Below are 26112 nucleotides of genomic sequence, written 5' to 3' on the forward strand. Positions count from 1 at the left end.
AGGCAAATTGGTAGAAACTATAGTAAAGTAGAGAATAATCAGATACATAAGATGAACACAATATGCTGGGGGAAGAGTCAACATGAGGTTTGAGGTTGTCAACAAACATGTGGATAAGGGTGATCCAATTGATATACTTTCTTGGACTTCCAGAAAGCCTTTGTCAAAGTCCCTCACCAAAGGTTCTTAAGCAAAAGTAAGCAGTCATGGGATAAGAGGGAAGGTCCTTTCATAGATCAGTAACTGGTTAAAAGATAGGAAGCCAAGACTATGAATAAATGGTCAGATTTCACAATGGAGAGAGGTAAATAGTGGAGTCTCCCAAGGATCTGTACTGGAACCTGTGTTGCTCAAGATATTCATAAATTATCTGGAAAAGGGTAAACAGTGAGGTGACAAAGTTTGCAGAAAATACAAAATTACTCAAAATAGTTTAGTCCCAATCAGACTGCGAAGACTTACACAGGGATCTCACAAAACTGGGTGACTGGGCAACAAAATGGCAGATGAAATTCAATGTTTATAAATGCAACTTAATACACATTGTAAAACATAATGCCAACTATACATACAAACTGTTGAGGTCTAAATTAGTTGTTATCACTCAAGAAAGAAATCTTGGAGTCATTGAGGATAGTTCTCTGAAAACATCCACTCAATGTATAGCAGCAGTCAAAAAAGCGAACAGAATGTTAGGAACCATTAGAAAAGGGACAGCTAATAAGACAGAAAATATCATAAGGCAACTATATAAATCTATGGTACACCCACACCGTGAATACTGCATGCAGTTCTTGTCAATCCATCTCAAAAAACATATATTTGAATTGGAAAAAGTACAGGGAAAGACATAAAAATAATTAAGGGTATGGAAAACCTTCCATATGAGGTGAGATTTAAGAGACTGGGACTCTTTGGCTTAAAAAAAGAGACAGCTGAGGAAGGGTATGACAGAAGTCTATAAAATCATGAATAGTGTGGGGAAAGTGTATAAAGTAGTGTTATTTCTGCAGGGTGTAGCCCGAAGATATTATGTCGAGCACTCAACGGTCCAAGGTCAGCCGCAACCAGACTGACCAGAAGGGGCGCAGGCGGTTGAGGAAAGAGCAGGGGGGTGGATCCTGGGAAGTGACTGGAGTACCATCCTTGAGCACATCCTCAAAATGACTGCTTCTGGCTTCCTTGGCTTCTGGAAGAACCAGGCTGGGCAGAGGAATGGGCACACAAAGGGTGCTGCTGTTTACATCCTTTGTCCTGTTCTTCATGTAGGAGATGGACCAGGGGACACCCCAGGACCTTGATGGAGGTGGGGTGGACAGAATGGCTTTCTAGATAGCTGAGGGGTGTGTAGGCCCAAGGAACGGAGGGTGCCATGGGAGTTTTTAAGGCCGTGGAGCTGTGCATCAGTCAACTCTGAAAAGAGCCCTGCTCCCTCAAATAGAAGGTCCAGAGGACTGTAACCAAGAGCTGCGCTTCATGACCACTGCAGAGGCACCAACCCTGACCGCCGAGTCTGTAGCGTCCCAGGCCATCTGGAGAGCACCTCTTGCCACCGCTTTGCCCTCTTCCACCAAGGCGGCGAACTCCTGGGCTCAGTCCTGTGGGAGGCCCTCCTTGAACTTGCTGATGGAGTCCCACAGGTTGAAGTTGTACTTGCCTGGCAGGACCTGATGGCTAGACACCCGAAATTGAAGGCTGGCTGTCTAATAAATTTTCCTGCCAAACAAGTCCAGCCTCTTGGTGTCTTTATGTTTGGGTGTGCCACTCACCTGACCCTGCGTGGCCCTTTCGTTGATGGTGGACCCGACGAGGGACCCTGCTGGAGGGTGGGTGTACAGGTACTCAAATCCCTTTGTGGGCACATAGTACTTCTTTTCTGCCTTCTTGGAGGTAGGCGGAATGGAAGAGGGGGTCTGCCACATAAACTTGGCAATTTTAAGGACCCCTGGGTGGATGGGCAATGCAACCCGGGCCAGGTGACATTAAAGAGGTCGGACTCCTCCGCTAACTCCTAAACCTCCAAGTTCAGGTTGGCAGCCATCCTTTTGAGCAGGGCCTGATGCTCCTGGAAGTTTTCGGGGAGGCTACTCATTTGCAAGAGGCCCACCACCGCTTCATCCAGAGATGACAACGAAGACTGCACAGCAGAGGGAGGGGCGGCTTCCCCTTGCTCATCCAGGGCGTCAGGGACCGCTGTGTTGCCCCCGTGTAGGATTTGACACCGTGCTCCAACACAGGTGCCAACTGTGCTGGGGGCAGCTGGACCGATGCAGCCTGGGACGAACAGTGGGAGTATGGGACCAGCATAACAGGTACAGCTCTTTATATTCCTTTCATAGAAACTGTAATGGCTGAAAGGTCTCCCAAGATATTATGCTATAGATATTTAGTAAGACTATCACCAACCTCTGCTCTCTTGGGAGACTATGAGATGGGCCAGCGACCAACAAGAAAAGAAAAGGGGCCTTCCCATCGTTTAAGTGCAAAAATGAATAGATAATAAATACAGAGCACTTATACACCCTTTTATATATTTAAACTGCTGAACAAACATTAACAAGGTAGATTAGCATGAGCTTTATTTTCTGAATGCGGAAACTGAAGTGGAGAGGAGAAGCTACTTCCACATAGCAAGACAATATTGGAGAAAGCATTAGAACACTAGAGCGTCTCATCCCCAACCATGATGCAGCTTCACAGTGAATCAGCATCAGAAACCAGACAATTAATACATATTATGTATTATTTGTCTGATTTCTGAGGCTAATGTCTCTGCCCAGCAGTCTCCTTTGCTGGTAGTTTGTTTCCCAAATTATAGCCTAAAAAGAACTTTTAACTATCAAAAACTGGAATTTATAGAGAATTCACAGGCAGAATCCCTTGCTTAAACAGTGACATTCAGTGTATCACTATAGAAAACATACTGTTTGTACTCACTGGTATTTTATTGTATTTGACTCCATAGGAATAAAATGGTTGTTGAAGCAGCAAGTATCATATTAGCGCTATTTGCATTGTATTTGTGAAATGCACCAATATGAAACTATTCACTTCCATCATGGCTGCTAGCAACATGTAATGCCGTGCCGTGGGTGGTTCGAAGCATCTGCTACAAAGAGTGCAGGAGTTGGTGAGCAGTGACAATTTATACTCCCATTGATTTTATAGCAGGAAGAGAGAAGGAGAGAGGCGGAAACAAGCTATTTCACTCAAGATGGAAGCATGAAGAAAATTAGAATCAACATGTCGTGATGAAAGTTGTTGGGATATTCCATTAAGGAAAAACAACAAGAGATGGTCCAGCTAAATTATAACTATACATTGCTCAATCTTGGTAAAGTACACCACAATAGAAGTGTTATGGTATGTGAAAGCAACTTAGGACAGAAGTACCAAAGTCTGTAACTAGAGACAATATTTTTCCTCCAAAAGGCAAAGTGCAGCCTTTAAAGCATCTGTAGTGATCACAGTACTTTCCTTAACAACCCCTTACAAACTCAGGTCCCAACACTCCTTTTCTTCATGGGTCCTCATTTTATTCCCTCATTTTATTAATCTTGAATTCCAGCCTTCTATGGGGGTAAGGGTACTCCTCTTTCCCACAATAGATCCGCAAATATGGTCACAGCAACTAATCAACACCACCCTTCCCCCATAAGGGAAAATAAATGTCATTTATTGGGATCTCAACACATTTCTGCCCATGCTTGTGATGACAGCTGGGCACTACTAAAGGCATGGCATTCTAAATGGGAAAAAAAATCTGTTGCATTAGCTATTGTTGTAATCACACTATTAATCACATTGTTTTGAGAGGCTATTGGTCTTTCCAACTGCTTATCATTTGAACAATAAGGACACAGTTATCTATAGCAATTGATTCACATTTTTCTTTGGTAATTTTTACAGTTTTCCAATTGGATTTTTAAATGAGGAATTTAGGGGTCCTGAATTATATATTGTTTCTCCAAATTTGATACATATATTCTGCTTTGTTGTGAGACAATCTACTGTACATCTAGATAAAAGCAAGATAATAAACACTCCAAAGCTGCATTTAGTCTAAGTGGGTCATTTCTAATGAGCAAGCATGACATTTACATGTAGCAAGCAGATTGATCAGAGTGTTGAAAAACAGAATATGGGATCAACTCAGGAAATATGCATCTACATGGAGTTTAGGTTATCTGATTTTCTTACCTCCAAAATGCCCCTCTCAGGCATTGATCTCCAGATCAATTTAGATTAAACAGTACCTGTGATTTAGATGTGGCAGATCTTTGCCAGCATTACCTTTGCACTTGTGATACAAAAAATGCCCTCATTTCAATACATCTAGATAAAATCCAGCATGGACAGAACAGAAAGAGAACACAGTTGCAGTGATCATACACTCTGCTCCTTAGAGAAAAGGACTTTACAAACAGTATATTTTCCTGAGCTACAACTTGATATACTGTACAAGCAATAACAATCTAGAGGTTTACCTTTAAAAAATGGTAATACGCCCAGCAACAATCAGCTACATACAACTTTGGCCAGAGATTTTAAAATAAGAATACCATGACCATGCTGTGTATTTATTTTTTTCTAAAAAACTGAACTGCACTGTGCAAAAACAAAAAGCTAACTGAATATATACACTGCAAAATTTACAACCAATCCCTTGATAGATACTATAGCAAGTCTGCTTCCACTGATACCTAAAGAGAAATGTGGGGGGGAGCGAAAGAAATATAGACACCTCCCAAATATATACAAAATATACTCCAGGTCTTTGTTCAGTCTGGACACTCATTCAAAGGCGTAAATAATGGTTACATTGTTAGATTTCTAACTCCAACTAGCTCCAAATATTGTGTGAGTGGCTCTCTCATAGTTCACAGTGGGCTCCCTTGACCCAGCTAGACAAGCGTGAAAACATGAAATAAATGAAGGTTAACAAAGGACTGATCTGGGAAACAGTTCACGTTAAAAGCTTGCAGTGTTACTACTATGCATATAGGACTCTGCATTTGAATTCCGTAAGTCTTAAATATTCACAATCACAATATTAATTCCAAGCATTACTTCAAGAAGCCAAACGGAAAGAAAAAGCTTTCCCATCTGCTACACCAGGATATTCACTAGCCTTATAGGCATGCACCTAACGCAAATAAGGAAACTGTGAAATAATATATTTGTAAACGGAAAACTATTTATCACAATACCTTTTTGTGTTTGTCCCTCTTCCATATTCTCTTCCATGGCTACCTTTCTTCACTACAAACTGCTACACAGAATTAATCAAAAGCTTCAATTAGATGTTGGAAAAAGTGTGGGATGCTTTTTTCCTGGGAAGCTCCAACAGCAGAGGCTTAGGCAAGTCCTCAGAGCTTAGCTAAGGCTCTCTCTCTCTCTCTCTCTCTCTCTCTCTCTCTCTATCCTTGTTTGCTTGGAGACAGGCTGTCAAGTGTAATTTCATTCAAATTGCTCTTCCGTGAAGATTATCAATTTTTCTTTTCAAAGCTGCCCATTGTTTATCACTGTAAACAGGTATTCAAATGAATAGCCAGTGAATTTTGGGGGGAAATTTGGTCTCGGTCCCAGTGGCAGTGACACTGTAATTCATAAGCCTCGCTTTGCATATAAAATTGGGAAAAGAAACTGAGGTTTGTATTGAAATCTGCGTTTTAAATTGGAAACAGGCTGCACTGAGAACAGATGGAGGGGTGTCCTCCTAACATGAAGCAGACCACCAACCCATAATTCCCCCCATTTGCTACCAAAGTGGGAAAGCCCAGATGCCTGTGGGTTCTTTATGCTGCAGTAGTTGTCTCACTCTTGTTCACATACGGTACATTACTAATATTCTCCTTCATTTTCTCTCTCTCTCTCTCTCCCCCATATCTATACCATTTGGGTAAAATTAGTATTAGAAATACATAATATACTTATTCTATAATGTATTCTGACAGGCTGCAAGAGGACTTGTTTAAAAGAGGAATACACCTTTGTAGTTTAAGGTGTTTTTTTTTCCAAGTATATAAATAAAAAAGCAGAACGTATGAAATAGAGAATATTACTGACAGCCCACCAAATCCTCGATTTAAGGTAAATTATCTCTCACAATGCCACAAAGTACTAAGATATGAATTTAAGATAAGCCAGTGAGATGTTTAAATAAATTTTCTATCATTTTTTTTCTGCTGTATAGCATGCAAAATTATCAGTAGGCTGTAATACCTTATTAAAAGATGGAACCTTTTCAAGATGGTGAAGCTTAAAACCAAACCTAAGCCCCCCGACACACACACATTACACAATGTTTGTCATGGATTGTTGGAGGAAAAACACAGGTTCCATACATTGTGGGGGCACTTACTTGTTTGGGGAGCTGTGCAGTCTGATTTGAAATGCAAATTGGACTCTGCAGTCTATCAATAAATTTAGCATTTTTGTACCCTGGCCTGTTGAGTGGCATAGCATCATCTTAAGAGTTTGAATACTTCCTAGAAGAACAAGAAAAAAAAACACACGCAATGTGTGTTGTGGTGTTTTTTTGTTTCTTTGTTTTGTTTTGTTTTGTTTTAAAGCTCTTTCACATTCCTCTTTCCCTATCCTCCTAGAAAAATGTGACTAATTCTCAACATGAATAAAAAATTTCAAGGCTTAAAATGGATAAACACAGAAGCAAAACTGTTTTTAATGTGACATTATTAAAGGGACCCCCTCACCAGCTCGCTCTATGTTTAAAATTGTTTTAAGGTCTGGTAAACATTTTGTATACTATTTTGTTCATAATGGTTCACGTCAACAGAAATTTCATAAATAATTTGTACATTCAAATAGATCGCTACCTGACCGTTCTGTTTTTAAAATGCACCTATCTAGTGCTTTGGTTGCATGTACACCTCTTATATGGAATAAATAAAGACTAGTTTCCAACAGATTCAGTCTTCCCAGACCTCCTAGATATTTTTCAAATGAAAATCTCCCAAAACTACCATTTAGCTGCTCATCTATCTAAGGCCTGGTCTATACTACCCGCCTGAATCGGCGGGTAGAAATCGACCTCTCGGGGATCGATTTATCGCGTCCCGTCGGGACGCGACAATCGATCCCCGAATCGGCGCTCTAACTCCACCAGCGGAGGTGGTAGTAAGCGCCGCCGACAAAAAGCGGCAGAAGTCGATTTTGCCGCCGTCCTCACAACGGGGTAAGTCGGCTGTAATACGTCGAATTCAGCTACGCTATTCACGTAGCTGAATTTGCGTATCTTAAATCAACTCCCCGCTGTAGTGTAGATGTACCCTAAGATGGCTTCAGCATCATAGTGTGCAAGGATCTTGCCTCCCCCAGAAAACCTGGGAAAACAAATGAGCTTTCAGCATGACCTAAAAGTCCACAAATTTGGATTTTGTTGAACTGCATCATAAAATGCATGGCACAGCTGAACATTCCTTATTGAGAACACCCTCCTCTAGATCCCCATCATTAAACCAGGGGAGTATTACCTTAAGCATCTGAGGGGAACTGAACTACCATGGCATCATAAGGGGAGATGTGAGGTGAGAAGACCTACCAGAGCCCACTAGGGAGAGCATATCTCCTCCCCAAGACAGCAGTACTATGGTTACTACCAGACCTCTCTGAGAACCCCACTAACAAAGGCGACATCAGCTGATTTGTGCATATCCTCCGAAAGTCTCAGCACATGTCACATGGCTACTCAGCACAGCTAACCCATCGAGCCCCTTTATGCTACATCCAGGAGATGGCCATCTCTTGGATTTTGTAGCTTCTCTGAGTAGGGAACACACATAAGGAACTAGGGGTACCAGATGCTGGCTCTTATCTAGTGGCAGAGGATGTATATGGATTACTTCTACTCTTTGTGGGGCCCTTTGCACAACACAAAGAAAAGGGACTCGTGGAAGTATTTGGTTTCAGAAAGGTAGAACTCATCAGACATATAGAGAATGGGACCGGACCTCAAGTCTTGCCTTAGGTTTGTGGCAGAAACTCAACAGTGAGACCTCCTAAGTAAGGTGAATGGATGAGACCAAATTGGGAGCAAGTCCACAGAACAAACCTTCTCTATGTGATATTTCATTTTCCACAGGCCAGGGTTGTGAGTTCAGACTCTGGGATGAAAATTGCTTTTCATAACAGGAGAGAGCATGGACTGGTGAAGATAGAACCAAATAAGTCTGAATCAAGAGCAAGTGAGAACTATATTTAACTAAAAGGGATAGAGACACACTAAACAAGAGTCCTAGACAAAGAAACTGCCCTAAAGAGGCTAGCTACAGGAGAGGAGGGGTGAACCCCACTGGTAAACCTCCTATGGACTCTAAGAGAGCTGAGGGCAGAGGTCTGGACTCTAATGGAGCTAGCACAGAGGCTCTGAACCCCATTTTTGCCTGGGCTTATTTTAAGCCATGAGGATACATTTTCAGCCTCATAACTACATACATGAAATTATAACCTATAACATTCTATAACAAAAATACTCAGTGCATCATGAGCCTTCCGAAGACACCTGACATAACAAACTTTGCATTGGATACGACACAATCATTTTACAAGGATGAACATGGGGTACTGGGTGTTCCCCCGAGGTACAGAGCATCACACCAAGTCACTTCTTGGCTGAAGACTTCCCACTAGAGATAGCATTCATCCAGATGGAGGCTTTTCTGGCTCAGCACAATCTCTGGTCACATGTAGGGCCTTGACAGACCCCAGGATTTTCTCTGCCTAGTAGAAGACATCATTAGATTTTGGAAGAGAATACTCCAACTTCAGCCTTGATGATTCAGGTAGGCCATCATGGGGGCATTGTTGGACCTGGTTAGGATGTGGCTCTCAAGTCCCCCATAGCCAATCTACTGGCTGCTCAAAACAAGGGAGGTCAAGCTTTTGTTCTTGAGGAGATGATGCCTCGACTGACTGAACTGTGACTGCTCCATCCATATTGATGCACTGGGAGTCCAGAAGTGAGGTTCTCTTTATAGTGTGACGCCTGGCCAGCTCCCAACTGAGGTGTGATTTTTGTGGTTGAAGGAAAGGAATTAGGTCCTCTATGTTCTCCTCTATTGAGGAAAAGAAGAAAAACAGATGCTGGCAAGGCAAAGAATGAATTCAAACCTGGGACCAGGTTCTAACAGAGCAATATGTTGCTATGCACAAACAGATAGGCACTAAGTCACTGAAGTGGACAAGTTCAAGTAGGGTCTCTAGTTTGAGGATTATGTCAGGGGTGGTAAAGACTGTCTGTCCACCATTACCTTTATTACAACAGTGTCTGTGAGAGAGTAAGAGAACTCTTCTCCCAATTCACTACCAAGCTGAGCTGCCAGAATCTCAAATGCGGGGGACTGGGCCAGACTGGGAGTTATTCAGATCCCTTTCTTCCTGAAGGATGCTGCAATGATCACGATTATGTTCAAGACAGTCCTTGGGGCTGACCAATACTAAACCAAAGAACACGGTATTAAACTGAAAGTGCAGGTGTCCTGCAGAGAATCTGAGGAACCTCTGGTTGGTTTATATTATAGAATATGACAGTAAGCCTCCTTCAGATCAACGGGTGCCAAACAGTCACACAGACCTATGGCTATTAGCACTAAGTGAAGAGACTCCATTCTGAAGATATGACATGCTGATTCAGCAAACTAAACACATCCTGCACCAGCTGAAGTTTCAGAAGTCTTGAAGTATAGCTCCATGTAGAACATACTGCAGTGCAAAGTTATGGGTGTTGTGGGCCAGGATGTAGGTGGTCTGGTCTAGTAGTCAGAGCAAGAGTCAGGTCTAGTGGGCAGAGCACACATCCAGAAGGGGGGGGGGGAAGCCAAGGGTCAGCACCAAAGTCAACCGCTTAATTACCAGAGCCAGGGGTCAAACCAGAGTCAGAGTTAGGAATTGAAGCTGTTGGTCACAGCCGAGGTCAGATACCAAATGCCAGAGCCAGTGTTAGAAGTTGGAGGCCAGGGTGACAGACAGGACTGCTAACTGATGGTGGAAGTGAAGTAAAGGCAGGAACTGGAGAAGAGACAACGATCAAGCACAGAGAAGGAGCATAGTGGGAACAGGAGCAAAGGCAGGGAGGAGGCAGGAGCAGAGCAGGAATCAGGAACAGGGTTCAGTTCAAGAAGCAGGTACAAGCAGGGTCAAATGCAGCCGCAACAGGAAATCACCTTCCTGCTCAGACAACTTCCTGTGCCTCATTCTGACTTAAATAACGTGGTTGGACCAATTGGTGGAGCCCGGATGATCCTCTAATCAAGGATTCCATGGGTGTTACCTTGGCTGAGATTGTCATCCTACTAGCTTCTCAGCCCACCATGTTTCAGCAAACATTGGATGGAGACCAGGATGCGGCAGCTGGTCTGGGAGCTTCCAGACCTGGCTTCAAGACTTGGTATATTCAGAATGGGTCACTGAGGAACGGCTTTCATTAGAGAGAGAAGATTGTAACCTTCTGGCCAAGTGTAAGTGACAGAATGCTATGCAGGCATTTGAAAGAAGATGCAAGTCCCAAAAAACACCCAGTTTACAAATCTGAGTAATTAAAAAGGTGGGCAAATGCCCAGCTCAGTGAGAGCTGATATAAATTCAGACATTTCTTCTGACTTGGACTTTCCAGCATAATCTCAGTCTCTCTCTGAATTGAGTTATAGTCAGTTTACTCTCATTTAAACTCTGATCCTGGCCAGATACTCTATAAGCCAAACAACTCTACTAGCAGATCTAATGAAAGAATGACATACAGTTGAGAATCATCTACAGTACAAGTAAATCTTGTTTGCACATGAAAATTCAATTGCTGGGCAATACCTGAGAAAAATCACAGTTTTAATTTTTAAAGTGTTTTGGGGGTGGAGGGATGTAAGGGTGACTATGATCCCTCCGTTTACTTTCTATGACTTGCTCCACCACCACCCTCAGGGGCTTTTCTTCACAGCAATCATCCATCTCTTTAGAAAAGCTGGACACAGCTCCCTCTGGAATCTGTCAACACTACAATAATGATTAGCCAGGGAACAAAGGACAATTCAAACTCCATTTCAGGCTCTCTCAAAGTTTCTAAGTGTTCTGCAGCCTGTGTCAGAGCATATATAATAAATGCAACATTATAATGAAACCAATTTACAGTCAATGCTCTCCCTTTTTGACCCAATTAATCCCCACCATCTCCCTATAATGTCTCTCTCTACTCCTCCCCTTCTCCACTACTAATGTACATAACAGATAGTAGCTTAATTATAGATAGCAGTCTGAAGAATGTTGTAGCTTCCACATATTACCATATGAAGCTACCCTTAGTGTCTCATTTCCCCATATCTTTCAGGTGGCACTGAAAATAGACCAGCAGATCTGGCAGCCTCTCTCCCTGGATCCCAGCTGTCTACAGAATGTATAATATTTTAAGAGCACACTACAGTCTAGGACATAGATGTTCAATCTAATAATAACTCATTAAAATGAACATATCCCCCAATACGTAAAGTGCCCGACCACTCTCCTTCCAGCTGTCAACCCATTAACCCCTTCCCAGCTGTCAGCTATCAAACAAAAGCCTGATCTGCACCCCCTCTGACTGACCAATTGGTCCCCACATTCTCCTGGGATTCCTCCTAGCATTCACCAGTTCCAGTAAGATGGGCCTCAGTAAGGCATTTTTGATGCATTCTGTTGGTCCTCAGAAAAGGAGGGCATTTCTCTAAGGCACCAAGACTTTCTTAAAATATATGCTGTATAAAATTGTACTACTTTATTTGCAAATGTGAGCATTTAACTCACATCCCTTCACTGACTTAATCACCCTTATGCACATCACATTCTAGCTAATCAACCACACCTGTAAAAAGTACTAAACAGATCTGCTCCTATCTACATTTCAGCTGTCCTCTCTTCCTGATCCTGCACTCTAACGGATTTCACTCTGCTGAATCTTCTGTCACCTTCCAACCCTTGAGTGTCTTTTTCATGATTTGTCCTAAATTTGGAATGGTCTCCCTTTGCTCATAGGATTAAGACCTCAAGGAGCCACTAGATCATCTAGTCTGACCTCCTGTATATCACAGGCCACAAACAAGACCCAGCACTCGTACACTAAGCCCAGCAATGGAAATTAGACCAAAGTAAATGAGATTCACAGGAGACTAGATTATTATGTGCCACAGGCAGAGACTAGGTAGGACCAAGGTGCACCAGTCCTCAAGGCCCCTGTATGAGGCAAAGGGCTTGCCTGACATGTAATTAACACATGGAGGGAGGCCTCATTTCTTGGAGGACAGGATTAGGGAGGTAAACAGATAGCTAGGCTGAAAACAGAACTTTGTGCTAAATAAGATAAGTAAATAGGTCAGTAGGCTAAAAACACAGAATGCCTGAGCCAGCTAAGAGGGAGAACACAGAGAGAACCATATACTAACAATGGACAAGACAAGTTAGGAGTGTAGAGATGAGTTAAATACCATATTGAGTCTGGACAATGCATGGACAGAGCATGCTGCATAGGGATTTTTTCCTGAAAAGTAACCAAGCTAATCCCAAAATGTGTGATGCAATGTACAGAAATACAATGTAATGTGTACACGTATTCTGTGTAACTTTAGATGTGTGGTACACCCTATACCCCATCCCCCACACTTGAGTCTGATCAACTGAGCATAGCACTGCTGAATGCCAAATAAAAGAACCTGTGTGATGAAATCTGGAGTTAAAGTAAGGTTTTTTTGGATCCCAGAGAACTGGATGAAGTGTTCTCCCAGAACTGATCTAGATGTTCTGTATAAGCCAGTTGAATGGGTCTTGGCGGGAATCCCAATACTGCAATGACAGGGAAATGATTAAATGCCCAGATAATCCTCGCAAGTAACCTGTACCCACACGCTGCAGACGAAGACCAAAAAAATCCCCAAGGTCATTGTCAATCTGACCTGGGGGAGAATTCCTTTCCAACCCCACATATGGGGATCAGTTAGACCATGAGCATATGAGCAAGAACCAGCCAGCCAAGCACTCAAAAGAAAAAATGCTCGGTGACACCTCAGAGGCCTGGTCCACCTCATCCAGTGTCCCATCTTCAGTGCCAACCCTGATGCTTCAGAGGAAGGAGATAAAAAAACCTCACAGAATATGTTGGGGGTACAAAATCTCTTCCTGACCTCTGCAGGTGGCCAGCTGAAACCTGAAGCATGGCAAACTAGAAGTGAGCCTAAGGGCTGTTGTACCCTGCCCATCACCATCACAAGCAACCCCATCATAAAACCGCACTCATAAATTTGTCCAGCTCTCTCTTTAAAACTAATTAAATTGCTTTCCCCCACAACTCCTAATGGGAGACTGTTCCTGAATCTCACCCCTCTGATGGTTAGAAACTTTCTTCTAATTTCCTCTGCCTGAATTTGTTCCTGGTCAGTTTATATCCAATTGGTCTTGTGCCACCATTGTCTTTTAGCTTAAACAGCTCTTCAGTCTCCCTGGTATTTACCCCCATGTGACAGGAATACCTATCCTGCACTGGTTCTGCAGGGGGTAACCACACTTTGTAGGCTGAAGAAGCCACATCCACTGACCCATGCTGGGCATGCTCAGACTGGAACCAGAGTATAAAAGAGTAGCTCAGCTCAGTCTGGGCTGAGCACAGAGGAAACCAGACATGTGTTGCATGCTCCTACCAGGAAGCTGCCAGATCCCCAGGCTGCAGAGGCCATCCATGCTGAGACCCCGATGCGACGAGTTGGGTCACAGAAAACCCCTTGGTGTGCTGAGACTACCTTTGAGCCCGTTTTCCCTGGCAGCTTGGGACTTCAGTACCCTGGCTTGTTGAGCCAGAAACGCTAGCCTGCTGCAAACACAGACCTGGGTCTGATCCACGTCCCCCACAAGCTGCAGGCTTAACTGAAAACAGCTTAAGAAGTGCTCCTGTCTCTAGCACCCAGATACCCAGTTCTCAATGGGATCCAAACCCCAAATAAATCAGTTTTACTCTGTATAAAGCTTATACAGGATAAACTCATAAATTGTTCACTATAACAGATAGAGAGATATGCACAGCTGTTTGCTCCCCCAGGAATTAATGACTTGCTCTTAATTAATAAGTAAAAATGATTTTATTAAATATAAAAAGTAGGATTTAAGTGGTTCCAAGTAATAACAGACAGAACAAAGTAAATTACCAAGCAAAATAAAACAAGACCACGCAAGTCTAAGCCTAATGCAGTAGGAAACTAAATGCAGGTAAATCTCACCCTCAGAGATGTTCCAATAAGCTTCTTTCACAGACTAGACTCCTTCCTAGTCTGGGTCCAGCAATCACTCAGACCCCCATAGTTACTGTCCTTTGTTCCAGTTTCTTTCAGGCATCTCTTTGGGGATGGAGACACTATCTTTTGAGCCAGCTGAAGACAAAATGGACGGGTTTCCAGGGCCTTATATAGTCTTTCTCTTGTGGGTGGAAACCCTTTGTTCTCCTGTGTAAAATCCCCTCAACAAGATGGAGTTTGCAGTTACCTGGGCAAGTCACGTGTCTATGAATGATTCAGCTTTTTGCAGGCCGATGCCATTGTTTACATGTTAGTTTGAACGTTCCCAGGAAAGCTCAAATGTGGATTAGCATCTCCCAAAGTCCATTGTCAGTGAAGTGTTTCTTGATTGGGCACTTACTGAGAATAGTCATTTCTCAAGAAGTTGACCAAATGCTTCACTGAGGCTACTTAGAATCAAACAAGGACATAGCCAATATTCATAACTTCGAATACAAAAATGACACACACATAAACAGCATAATAATAACCAACAAACTACAACCTTCCCATAGACACCCCACTTGGCCTCCTCTGTACAAGACCTGGTGCAACCATAGGACCCTGGTTGCAACAATGATCTGTACGGACACAGTTCATGTCAATAACATCACACCCGGTGGACACCCAGCTGACTGCTGAGGCTGACAGAGAAGACACCACTGGGGCCACAAGATTGTCTTCACTGGAAGTCAGAGTAGGAAGCCAGGGATTGGGACTGTAGCAATGAGAGACAAACTCACCACAAAAATACCAGTTCCTCAGGACCCTGGGCTGGGACCCAGAGGAGAAGGGTGGGCCCAGGTCCCCCTAGCCCAACTTCAACTGCCACCAGCTGCAGTCAACCCCCACCCCCTTGAAGGGGCAGACTTTACAGTCAAAAGACAGTTTTGACTCTGACCATTTGGCTGCACTGCCCTGAGCAGAAAGGCAGCTTTATTGACCTTGTCCATTGGGCCACGTTATCCTGGAGAGAAGGATGGCCGCATAGACTTCAGCCATTGAGCCGCGCTGCACAGCCCTGAAGAGAATAGCAGCCACAGACTCCAGCCATTAGGCCACACTGCCCTGTATTGACCCAAAATACTAGACCACTTGAGCCATCAAATCACCACTTTCTCCCCCCACCCACCTTAACTTGATGCATCGTGACAGGGTGTACCTACCTTGCAACACCCTCCTAATGTATTTATAGAAAGCAATCACATCTCTTCTCAGCCTTTTGGAAAGACTAAACAAGTCAAGGTCTTGTCTCCTCTCATAAGGTAGGCCCTCTAGTCCCGATCATACTAATAGCTTTTCTCCGCACCAGTTACAGTTGCAATTAATCTTTCTTGAACATGAGTGTCCAGAATTGTACACAGTATTCCAAATGAGATCTTACCAATCCCAATGTACAATGGCATTAATACTTCTCTATCTCTACTGGAAATGCCTCTCCTAATACATCCTAGGATCGCATTTGCCTTATTCACAGTCACATCACATTGGTGGCTCATAATTTTCTGTGATCAACCTACACACCCAGATCTGTCTCCTCTGTCTTTTCCAGCTTGTAGCAGACATTATTCTTCTTAGACCCTAAGTGCATGACCTTGCACTTTGTACTACTGAATTGCATCCCATTTTGGTCACTTCAATCTTCAAGGTCATTCAGATCTTCCTGTATAATATTCTGATCCTTCTCTGTATTGAGAATGCCTCCCAACTTTGTATCATCAGCACACTCCTACTTTTTGTGCCAAGGTCATTAGTAAAAATATTTAATAAGATTGTTCCAAAGACCAATCCTTGAGAAACTGCTAGTAACCTCTTTCCAGTCCGATAATTCAACTTTTAGCACAACCCACTATTTTCTTCCCTTTAGTTAATTCTTCATCCATCTTATAATGCTTGTACTGTTCCCCCAATTTTCTAATTAAGCTAATAATTTCCCATGCACTACTGTGTCAAATGCTCTACTGAAATCCAAACATATTAGATCCACTTCATTTCCCTTATCTAAAAAAAAAAAAAATCAGTTGTTTTCTCAAAGAAGGAAATCAAGTTAATTTTTCATGATCTACCTCATCCTCTCCATACAATGAAGTGAGAGTGAGAGTAAGATCTTATGCCAGACCCTTTGCTCCTACTGTATTTTCTGCTGCTGTAGAAGAAATCTGCTTTCTCTGAAGTCCTTTTAAGAACCATTCCAGCAGTGTGCAAAGGCCTGTCCAATATCAAAATAGAGATTGGGACTAACAATAAATTACAACACATTACAAAAAGTCTGTTGGCCTTTATAGTGCGAATGAACACAGATAATGATATTATCTGTAAAGAATGAAGCAAGACAAAAAATCCAACTCTGGTATCAGGACCCGGTAAATAGTTCAGTAACCAATCAACTGGAAGTTGATGAGATCAACAGACCACCTGCTAACAGTTAGGATATTATAAAACACTTTTACGCAAGCTGAGGGGGTGTGAGAGTTTCTCTGGGGGAAAGGAGCGTGAAGAAACTTCAGCCTTTTGCTCTTTTAAAAAACAAGCATACAAATATCACTTTTCACAGCAGACCTACTAGTAGAGCCCTTCAGCGGGACTGGGATCCTATGGATGCTGCAGGACCTGCAGCCATAATAGCAGAAATGGGATAAAAATTCAACAAAAAAGGGGTGGGAGTGGTAGCAGGTATTGTGGGGCAGGGTAGGATTGGATTTAAAAACAAAACAAAAACAATAGTCCTCCCACACCATATACAACATGAACCCCCTGGCCAGCAGCTGATGCACTCCAGCCACCCAGCTCTGAAGGCAGTGCTGCCACCAGCAGAAGTGCAGAAGCAAGGGGCAATGGGACATGGCTGGGAGGAGGGAAGGGGAAACAAATTCCATGAATGGTAAGGGTGGGGGGTGACTGGAAAAGTTTGTGTACCACTGCTATAAAGTATGGTGAAGCAGGTGGAACACTGGAGTAGACAAGGCACCTGAGTTCTATCCCCAGTTCTACTACTGGCTTTGGGTAAGTCACTTCAATTCTCTGTGCCTCACTCTCTCCAATTACACATTGGGAAAAATTATACATTCCTTCATTTGGAAAGCACTATGTTGATCTACACATGAAAAGCAGCATGAGAAATTGTGAGCGGATACCCGGGGTACAACCTGGAACTGTGGTACTGCCGTGCCCCCTTAATTCTCCAGGCTGGGACAATGCTATGCCAGTGAAAAACAGTCATCTCCTCCAAGCACTGTGATCACTCAGCCATCAGCATGTGGGGCCCCACACCCAGCTAAATTGCATGAAGGTTCAATAAGCCACTCATGAATAAGACTAAGATTTTGTCAGGGACATTTTTAGTAAAAGTCACAGACAGGTCACAGGCAATAATGAAAAATTCATGGAAGCCATGACCTGTCCCTGACTTTTACTAAACATATCCATGACAAAATGGGGAGCCTGGGCACCTGCCACTGGGTTGGGAGCTCCAGGGATCCCCACCACCCGTGGGGCTTGGAGCTACAGGGTCCACCTCTGCTGGTGGCTTCCAGCTTCAGGGTTCCCCCTGCCAGTGCAGTGACAGGGAATGGGTGGGGATCAGGTAGGGATCCCCCCTGCTGCTTTCAGCATCCGGGAGCTGCAGGGCCTCCACAGGAGGCAGGGGACCCTGCAGCTCCCAGCCGGCGCTGCCTGAAGTCACGGAGGGCTTTGGAAGTCATGGAATCCATGACTTCCATGACCTCTGTGATTAAATCTCAGTTTTACTCCTGAATCATACGGAGAGGGGCACCGGCCAATCACCCCAGTCTTGCACCCCGGAAATATACCGTCTTCTAATGCTCAAGACTCCCTGGGACAGTGAAAACTCATTAATTAATTTGCCACTTTGTCAATGGAAAGTGGACATGCACCATCCTTTGTAACCTGAGCTGAGATTTCCCAAGCACTTCAACCAAAAACTCATGGTTTTAGAGAATATATAAAACACATTTATTAACTATAGAATGATAGATTTTAGGTGATTATAAATAGCAGGCATACAGATCAAAGTTGGTTACGTAAGAAAAAAATAAATTTACGGTCTAAGTTCTACAGACTAAACAAGATTTGAATCAAGCAGCTCTAAATTCTCAATACACAGACTGGATTCCCTTCCCAGCCTGGGACCAATCTCCCCAGTTCAAAGTCTGTCTTCCAGATCTTCCAGGTGTTGTGATGGGGGAGGAGACAGACTAAGTGATGATGTCATTGCCCTTCTTCTATACTTTCTTCCAGCTGCTAGAAAGACCCTTGCTGTGACATGGGGGTTAAGCAGCCCTCAATGTGTACCTGCCCTCTCTGAGAAATCTCTGGGATGGCCATTGGGAGAGCGGATTTCCCTTAATGGGCCATCAATACATATATGGCTGGTCCTGGTGTAAATCTGTCTTACTAAGTGCTCCTTTTTTGTCACTGAAAGGCATTTCCCAACTTCACAATGTATTTCAGTACACACACATAGTAATACTTCGTAACTTCATATACAATCACAGCACATACAATTCAATAGTATATTAATGTTCAACAGTTCAAGACTTTTTAAATTATACCTCACAAGGCATACTTTGTACAAAAAACATATCATAATCATATCACAGTGGCAAATATGGGGATCCAGGGTGCTACTTCAAGCTACAGAGTGTCACAGAGACCTAAGTATTATTTTTTACTCCTACTAAAACAACTGAGAAAGGAACCCAGAAGCCTATGGCAGAGTTGCCAGGTATACTATGTATGTAGTAACTATCTTGGAAAAGTTAGGGAACAAGGTCATTTAGATTCAGGAAGACTAAAATACTGCACAAACTAAAATGGTTTCACAGTAAAATTTTGCATAATAATGTCTTGTTCTGCATGATAAACATTGTGTTTTTATAAAGACCTTATATAAATAAACACTTCATGTATTTAAACATTGTTTGGCACATTAACACCAGAAATACTACAATTCAGTGATGGAAAGAATAGATTTCATTCCTGGAATTCCCTATGGGACAATGCTGGAGGCAGCAGCTTTCAGTGCTGTTTATTTAAAATTTCTAAAATATGCCTAAATACACACTCCAGGGCATGTGCACATAAGTTAATATGATAAGGGGGAGAGGGAATATGCCTCAAGATGAACAACTAAAATCCCACCAAAACCCACAATTTCCCTTATGGTACACAGGCAAATGCCTGGGACTGGATGTGTTTCATGTCATGAAAAGGTAACTAACAAAAGTTAGCTCTGAAGTAGGGAGGAACACTGAAATGGTGAGAAAAGGAATTGAAGGGAAGATCTAACTGGGGTAACTATGTATTATCTGTACCTCAAAAAATAAGCTATGATGGGATCGAGGACTTGGGGCAGAGCCAGCCCCCAGGAATCGGGCTGGGGTCGCGGGGTTTGGGTCCGGGCCGGAGCCGTTGGGGCCGGGGCCAGGGCCGGGGGTGTTTGGCTGGGGCTGGGCCGGAGTCACTCAGCCAGGGCCGGGGTCGGGCCAGCGCGTTCGGATGGGGACGGCACCCCGGGGCCCGAGCCAGAGCCGCGGGGCCGGGCCGGAGTTGCTCGGCCGATGCCCTAGGACCCGAGCCGGGCCGGAGCCAGAGCTGCTCAGCCGGTGCCCTGGGGCCCGAGCCAGGCCGGCGCCCTGGGATCCGAGCCAGGCTGGCGCCTGAGCTGGGGCGGGGCCGGGCCAACGCCTGAGCCGGAGCTGGGGCTGGAGCCGCTCGGGCTGGGGCTGGAGCCGGGGGTGCTGGGCTGGGGCCACTCGGGCTGGGGCTGTGGGTGCTCGGCCGGCGCGCTTGGCCGGAACCGGGGCCTGTGCCCGAGTCGGGCCGGAGCCAGAGCCGCTGGGGCCAGGGTTGGGGGTGCTCGGCCGGGGCCGGACTGGGCCGTGTCGCGCCTCCCTGGAGCCCTCCTCGCACCCCCCTGCCCCAGCTTACCTGCTGCTGCCCGCCTGCCCCTGCTTCTTTTCAGACTTCCCGCGAATATCTGATTCGCGGGAAGCAGGGGAGGGGGAGGAGCGGGGGGGCGGAGGATTCAGGGGAGGGAAGGATGGGGAAGTGAGCTGGGGACGGGGGCGGGGTGGACAGCAGCGGGGCCCTCTTAGGCGCGGGGCCCGATTCAGCCGATAAAGCCGGCCCTGCTTGGGGCCTGGATTTCCAAAACAGCGACTTGGAAAGAGGTAAAACAGTGGGGGTAACGACGCTGTAGGGCAGTGGTTGTTAACCTTTCCAGACTACTGTACCCCTTTCAGAAGTCTGATTTGTCTTGCATACCCCAAGTTTCACCTCACTTAAAAACTACTTGCTTACAAAATCAGACAGACAAATATACAAGAGTGTCAGCATGCTATTATTGAAAAATTGCTTACTTTCTCGTTTTGTCTGTATGACATTTTAGTTTGTACGGACTTCGCTAGTGCTTTTTATATAGCCTATTGAAAAACTAGGCAAATATCTAGATGCATTGATGCATAGGCGCCGACTCCATGGGTGCTCTGTGGCTCAAGTATCCACAGAAAAAAATAGGGGGCGCGCTGCACCCACCAGCCACAGCTCTTCGGTGGGGTCCACCAACCAGGTGTTTGGCAACTGGTGGGAGGCGCTCGGGGGAGAGCAGAGAGCAGCAAGCAGGCGGGGGGCCTTGAGGGAGGGGGCAGAGCAGGGTGAGAAGAGGCAGAGCAAGGGTGGGACCTTAGGGGAAAAAGGCAGAGCAGGAGCAATACCTCGGGGCACAGCAGGGGTAGAGCACCCACCAAGAAAAATAAAAGTCAGCGCCTGTGATTTGGTGTACCCCAGAAGGCCTCTCGTACTCCCAGGAGTACCTGTACCCCTTTTCGAGAACTACTGCTGTAGAGGACTCAAACAAGAGAAATATCCCCAGAGGTAAAACCAATCATAAAGTTCATGCTTAAAAGAATGGCAGGATGTCCATATTTTATAGAGACATTATCAGCTCTGTAAATCAATGTAATGCCACTGAAATAAATGAAACTACACCAGTTTACAAAAGCTGAGAATCTAGCCCACAGTATTGTGAAAGTGTGGACAAAGAGAAGAGGAAGTATGCCCCATAATTGGTACAAGTGTATATAAAGGGGGAAAGGAAGGGCTTTTCTTATTGTTTTAGGTAGTGTTAAGGTTTGCATTTTACTTTTAATGAGAGTTTAGTGTTCTCCTGTATGCACATGGATCTGGTCTTCCTTATTCCCTTATTGCTTTCCTACCTTTTCCTCTATTTTTGTCTCTTACAATTCTCTTCCTGAATTTGAAAATATATTTATCATTTGTTTTTCTCTATCCTGGTAACCTGTTACTTTCAGCAATGAGGGATTATATGCAGTAAAGAAAGATACAGTAGTCTAATTTACATGTCGCTCTGTATTACCAAATTATATTTACATTACTAAATATAAAAGGGATCAAGGACAGCCTTGCCCTGAATAACTAACCCGTTTAGAAATTTTCACTTTGTTGCAGATGCCTTCTGCTACCCATGACATCGGGCATTGCAATATATAATCTTAAAATTTGAGATTTTAAAAAATACTCTCCTTTCAGGTCACAAATATAACACTACCCAAGAGCTACACTCACTAAGAGAATCATAATAATACCTTAGATTTATATGGCACTTTTGATATAAAATACCAGCTTTAGCATATTTCCAGATTATTACCACAACTTAAAACCTTGAATTTTGACCAGATGTGTTTCCAGATTACCACCAATTAAAGGCTGACATTTTTACAATTGGATCATAAAAAGTATTGCCACATCAGTTGATACATTAAATTAAGGCCATGTGTGTCAAATCCTAACCCATTACACTCCAGAGTGCACATCCAAATTGGTACCATGGCATATCCCTCATAAATTTCCCAAAGCAAAAGACTCTTTGATATGTTTTATTATTATTGGGCCTCATCCTCAGGTGGTATAAACTGGCATAGGTCCATATGATTTCATTATAGCTACCATATGGAGATCTGGTTCTCTGTTTTTTTCCACCCCTTGGGTTCATTTTGTTGAAAGCTTTAATGTCAAGGTTAAGCACAATACTGTAAGCTAAAAAAGTGCATACAGTTAGTAATGCAAAAGTTAATGCTGTCCCTACCAAAATGTTAAGTGCTTGACTAACTTTGGTAGGCCAAGTGCAACAAAACAATACCTGTTTTAATACAGCCAAATGTAAGTCATGCATCTAAGAACAAAGAATCTAAGCCGTACTGCCACCGGCAGCCCCCCTACTATAACCTCCCCCTAGCGCCTCCTGCCAGCCGGCGGGCCCCACCAATCAGCGCCAGTTAAGGGATTACTTGATCACAGTTTATAAGTAACGTACAGGCAAAACGCCAACTTTCCAAAGTGCCGGGGGGTGGGGGGTGCTCGACCCCGGCTCTGCTCCATGCCCCACCCCCACCTCCTCCTTCCTCCAAGGTCTCTCTAATGTTCCCCTAAGGTCCCACCCTGCCTTTCCCCCCCGCGATGCATCCCACCCTGCCTCTTCCCACCCAGTTCCGCCCCTCCCCTGAGCGCACCACCTCCTCACTCCTCCGCACAGCCTCCTGCATGCCGCAAAACAGCCGATTATGGTGGGCGGAAGGCATGGGGAGGATGGGGGAGGCACCTTTGTGGGGCCTGCTGGCAGGCAGAAAATACTGGGGGATGGGAGGGGGCAGCTGATAGGGAGGCTGCCCCGGTTGGGGCTCCGTCCCCACCATCTTTTCCCCATGGGAACTCCAGCCCTGGAATACCCACGGAGTCGGCACCTATGCCTACAGGGCTATCAGAAATTTGATAATAGAGAGATCTCTTCAGTCTAGCAGATACAGGTATAACAAAATCCAATGGCTGAAAGTTGAAGCTAGACAAAAGTGTCTTAGAAATAACACACAAAATTTTAACAATGAGGGTAATTAACCATTGGAACAATTTATCAAGGGTTGTGGTGGATTCTTCATCACTGAAATTTTTTTACTTAAGATTGTTTGTTTTTCTAAAAGATGTGTTCTAATTCAACAAGGGATTAATTCAGTAAAGCCCTTGGTCCTGTGTTATGCAGGGGTCACATTAGATTATCACAATGATCCCCCCCACTTCAGGCTTTATGAATTATGAATATATCACAATTAATTAAAACTGTATTTTTGTTTCCTGAGAGCTTTCAAATCTTGCAAGAGCCTTTCACATTCCCTCGATTTCCTCTATGGTCAATTTGCACCAAAGTGCATATTCATAGGGTTTCATAATGCAGAGTTATTTCATTTTTTCTCTCTCATTGGAGACATCTTCCTGACATCTTGTTGTAAGGGATATAATATTATCCCCAATGTACCATACTGGTCAATGTGTGTTGGGTATCCCCCTGCATGGCTGTTAAAGCTTTCAGCTTTTTCTCTTGCTCTTTGTGCTCAATGCTTTAGAGCCTGATGCTTTTAGCTCTGGAGGTCCTTTGTTCAATCCGCAGTGTTGCCCAAGATGGCAGTCAAGACATAAGTGGAGGCAGTAACAGACTTGTGGATTGGCCCTGAGCGGGGACAGGTAACACACAGACCAATGGGTTGCACATACTCTGCAAGAACTCATATTTTCATTAAGAATGACTCAGTTCAGATTAAGGAAAACAACAACAAGAAAGAACAAAAGAGAAGGAGAAAAGTGTGTTTCTCCTTTGAGAACACACTTGTTGTTGTCTCCGCCAACAGGCAGAGTTCTCAGAAATGTAAAGGTACACTACATTGAAAGTAAGGGCACCACAGTATCATGAGTGCATACAACAGGGGAGAAAAATAAATTACAGGAGGAAAATTGTATATAATTTGTTTAGTTACTTTTCTGCTTCTCTGTTCCATGCCTATATTTTACATTAGTCATTTCCTCCCCACCCCTTATTACTATACATCCCTTCTTTCCCCCATATCATTTAAACCTTCCTTTATCTCTACACTTCTTTGCCCCTGCCCACATTTCTGTTCCCTTTCTAGTACAACACAAGGAGAGAGAATGATTCCTTGAAGAAATTGTTCTTCTAAATGTGAGGATGCTGTAGATACTGTTGCCCCTACTGTTGTCAAGAAAGATAATCTATCAGGGCCTTGCAGGTCAGCTTACTGTTGGGCACTCTTCACTGTTCTAGAGCTGATTGCATATTGGTGGGAAAACACTGACAAATAAGTTATTCAGCAATAGTAAGTTATATATCTGAGTGAATAGTATTTCAGCACCTATTTTACTGCAAATAATTATTCTTCACACAACAGAAAAAAATCTTGGGCTGATGTTTAGCGATGCTGTGCATCTGCAATTCTCAGTGACTTCAACAGCTAAGTGTGATGTTGCACTCTATATGATTTTATGAAAATATGCTAATGAGTGTGAATGTAATGTAACTGGAATATGCTTCACGCAAAGGTCTCTTGTAAGGTATAATTACAAAGCTTATAAGCTACTGAGTGTGGTCATCCAACTTGTATAAATGTATCATTCTTGTATCTGAAACGAGAATTATGAAATATAACTCTGAGATCTTATTGTAATTATGCAAAGTGTGGGCCATTAATGGTGGCTTGGAATCTTGATGGTTCCCATCAACTAGGACAATTGGTTGTAAATAGCTCTGTTTACTTGCAAGCCTTCCTGCGAGTCAGGACAGAAAGAATGAACGCTTGGGGTCTCCCAGGATATGTGACCATGTCATCTGGTACTGGAATCCATCTTAAACCTTGTGCTTTTCCATTTAGGAGGAGGGATGGGGACCCAGAGAGACAAAAGATTCCCGCCTTGTGCCAAAGCTATATAAGAGGGTGGAACACAACAAAGGTGCTGCAGTCATGAGAAATCCCCTAGTTACCATCTGAGCTGGAACAAGGACTGTACTGGGGAAAGGATTGGGCCCAGACTAGAAAGGAGACTAGTCCGTGAAAGAAACTTATTGGAACATCTGAGGGCTTGTCTACACTGGCAAGTTTTGTCGCCAAAAACTCGCTTTTGGCGACAAAACAGCAATAGTGTACACACTGCAAAAAAACACTCTTAGTTTTAGCGACGAAAAACTTCCACCCCTGCAACAGACTTTTGCTTTTTCTCCTCCCTTTATTGTCGATAAACATGCAGTGTAGACACAACAGGGTTTGGGTTTTTTTCAATTTTATTGGCCTCCAGAAAGTATTCCACAATTCCCATTCTGAACTCCACTGCCCTGCAGTCAACCTGCCCCTTCACCTTGCAAGCCCCAGGAATTTTAAATCTCCTTTCCTGTTTGCTGGCTTCCCAGAGGAGCTTTCCAGGTAGCTTCCCAAGTGAGCATGGCTAGCTGTCACCCCAAACCTGCTCCTGCTTGGACCACCGCTGAGTTGTTGGATCTGATCAGTATATGGGGAGAGGAGTCTGTTCAGTCGCAGCTGCGAGTGACCCATAGGAATCGGGACACACATGCAGGGCTGGCTCCAGGCACCAGCTCACCAAGCATGTGCTTAGGGCGGCACCTGGAGGGGGGCGGCGTGGCGCTCTGGCCCGAGAGCGGGGCCGCGACTGAGCTCGCCGGCCGCCAGGGAGAGCGGAACTGCGGCCGGCTCGCCGCCCTCCCCGCGGCGCTCCAGCCGGTCGGGGAGAGTGGGGCCCTGGCCAGGCTCTCCGCCCTCCTCCCAGCGCTCCGGCCGCCAGCGGAGCCGCGGTGGGCTCGCCCCCCTCCCCCCGGCGCTCCGGCTGGTTGGAGAGAGCGGGGCCCCAGCCGGGCTCTCCGCCCTCCTCCCGGCGCTCCAGCCGGTCGGGAAGAGCAGGCCCGCAGCCGGGCTCGGTACCC

At 44.4% G+C, this 26112-nt stretch overlaps 1 protein-coding gene across 2 annotated transcripts in view; it reads right to left on the reverse strand.

Moving 5' to 3' along the window:
* The window catches only part of GPM6A (glycoprotein M6A), a 332458-nt gene that overhangs the window by 208207 nt on the left and 98139 nt on the right, over positions 1-26112 (reverse strand). The window contains exon 1 of one of the 2 annotated variants that reach the window (XM_034772035.1): positions 5211-5728. The exons of the other annotated variant lie outside the window; for it this stretch is intronic. Coding sequence (XP_034627926.1) covers positions 5211-5247 — 37 coding nt within the window. The 5' untranslated portion in view covers positions 5248-5728. Of the gene's footprint in view, positions 1-5210; positions 5729-26112 lie in introns of those variants that run through there. 2 annotated transcript variants of the gene reach the window in all.

Source organism: Trachemys scripta, chromosome 5, assembly GCF_013100865.1.
Source record: "Trachemys scripta elegans isolate TJP31775 chromosome 5, CAS_Tse_1.0, whole genome shotgun sequence".
NCBI classification, from domain to species: Eukaryota; Metazoa; Chordata; order Testudines; family Emydidae; genus Trachemys; species Trachemys scripta.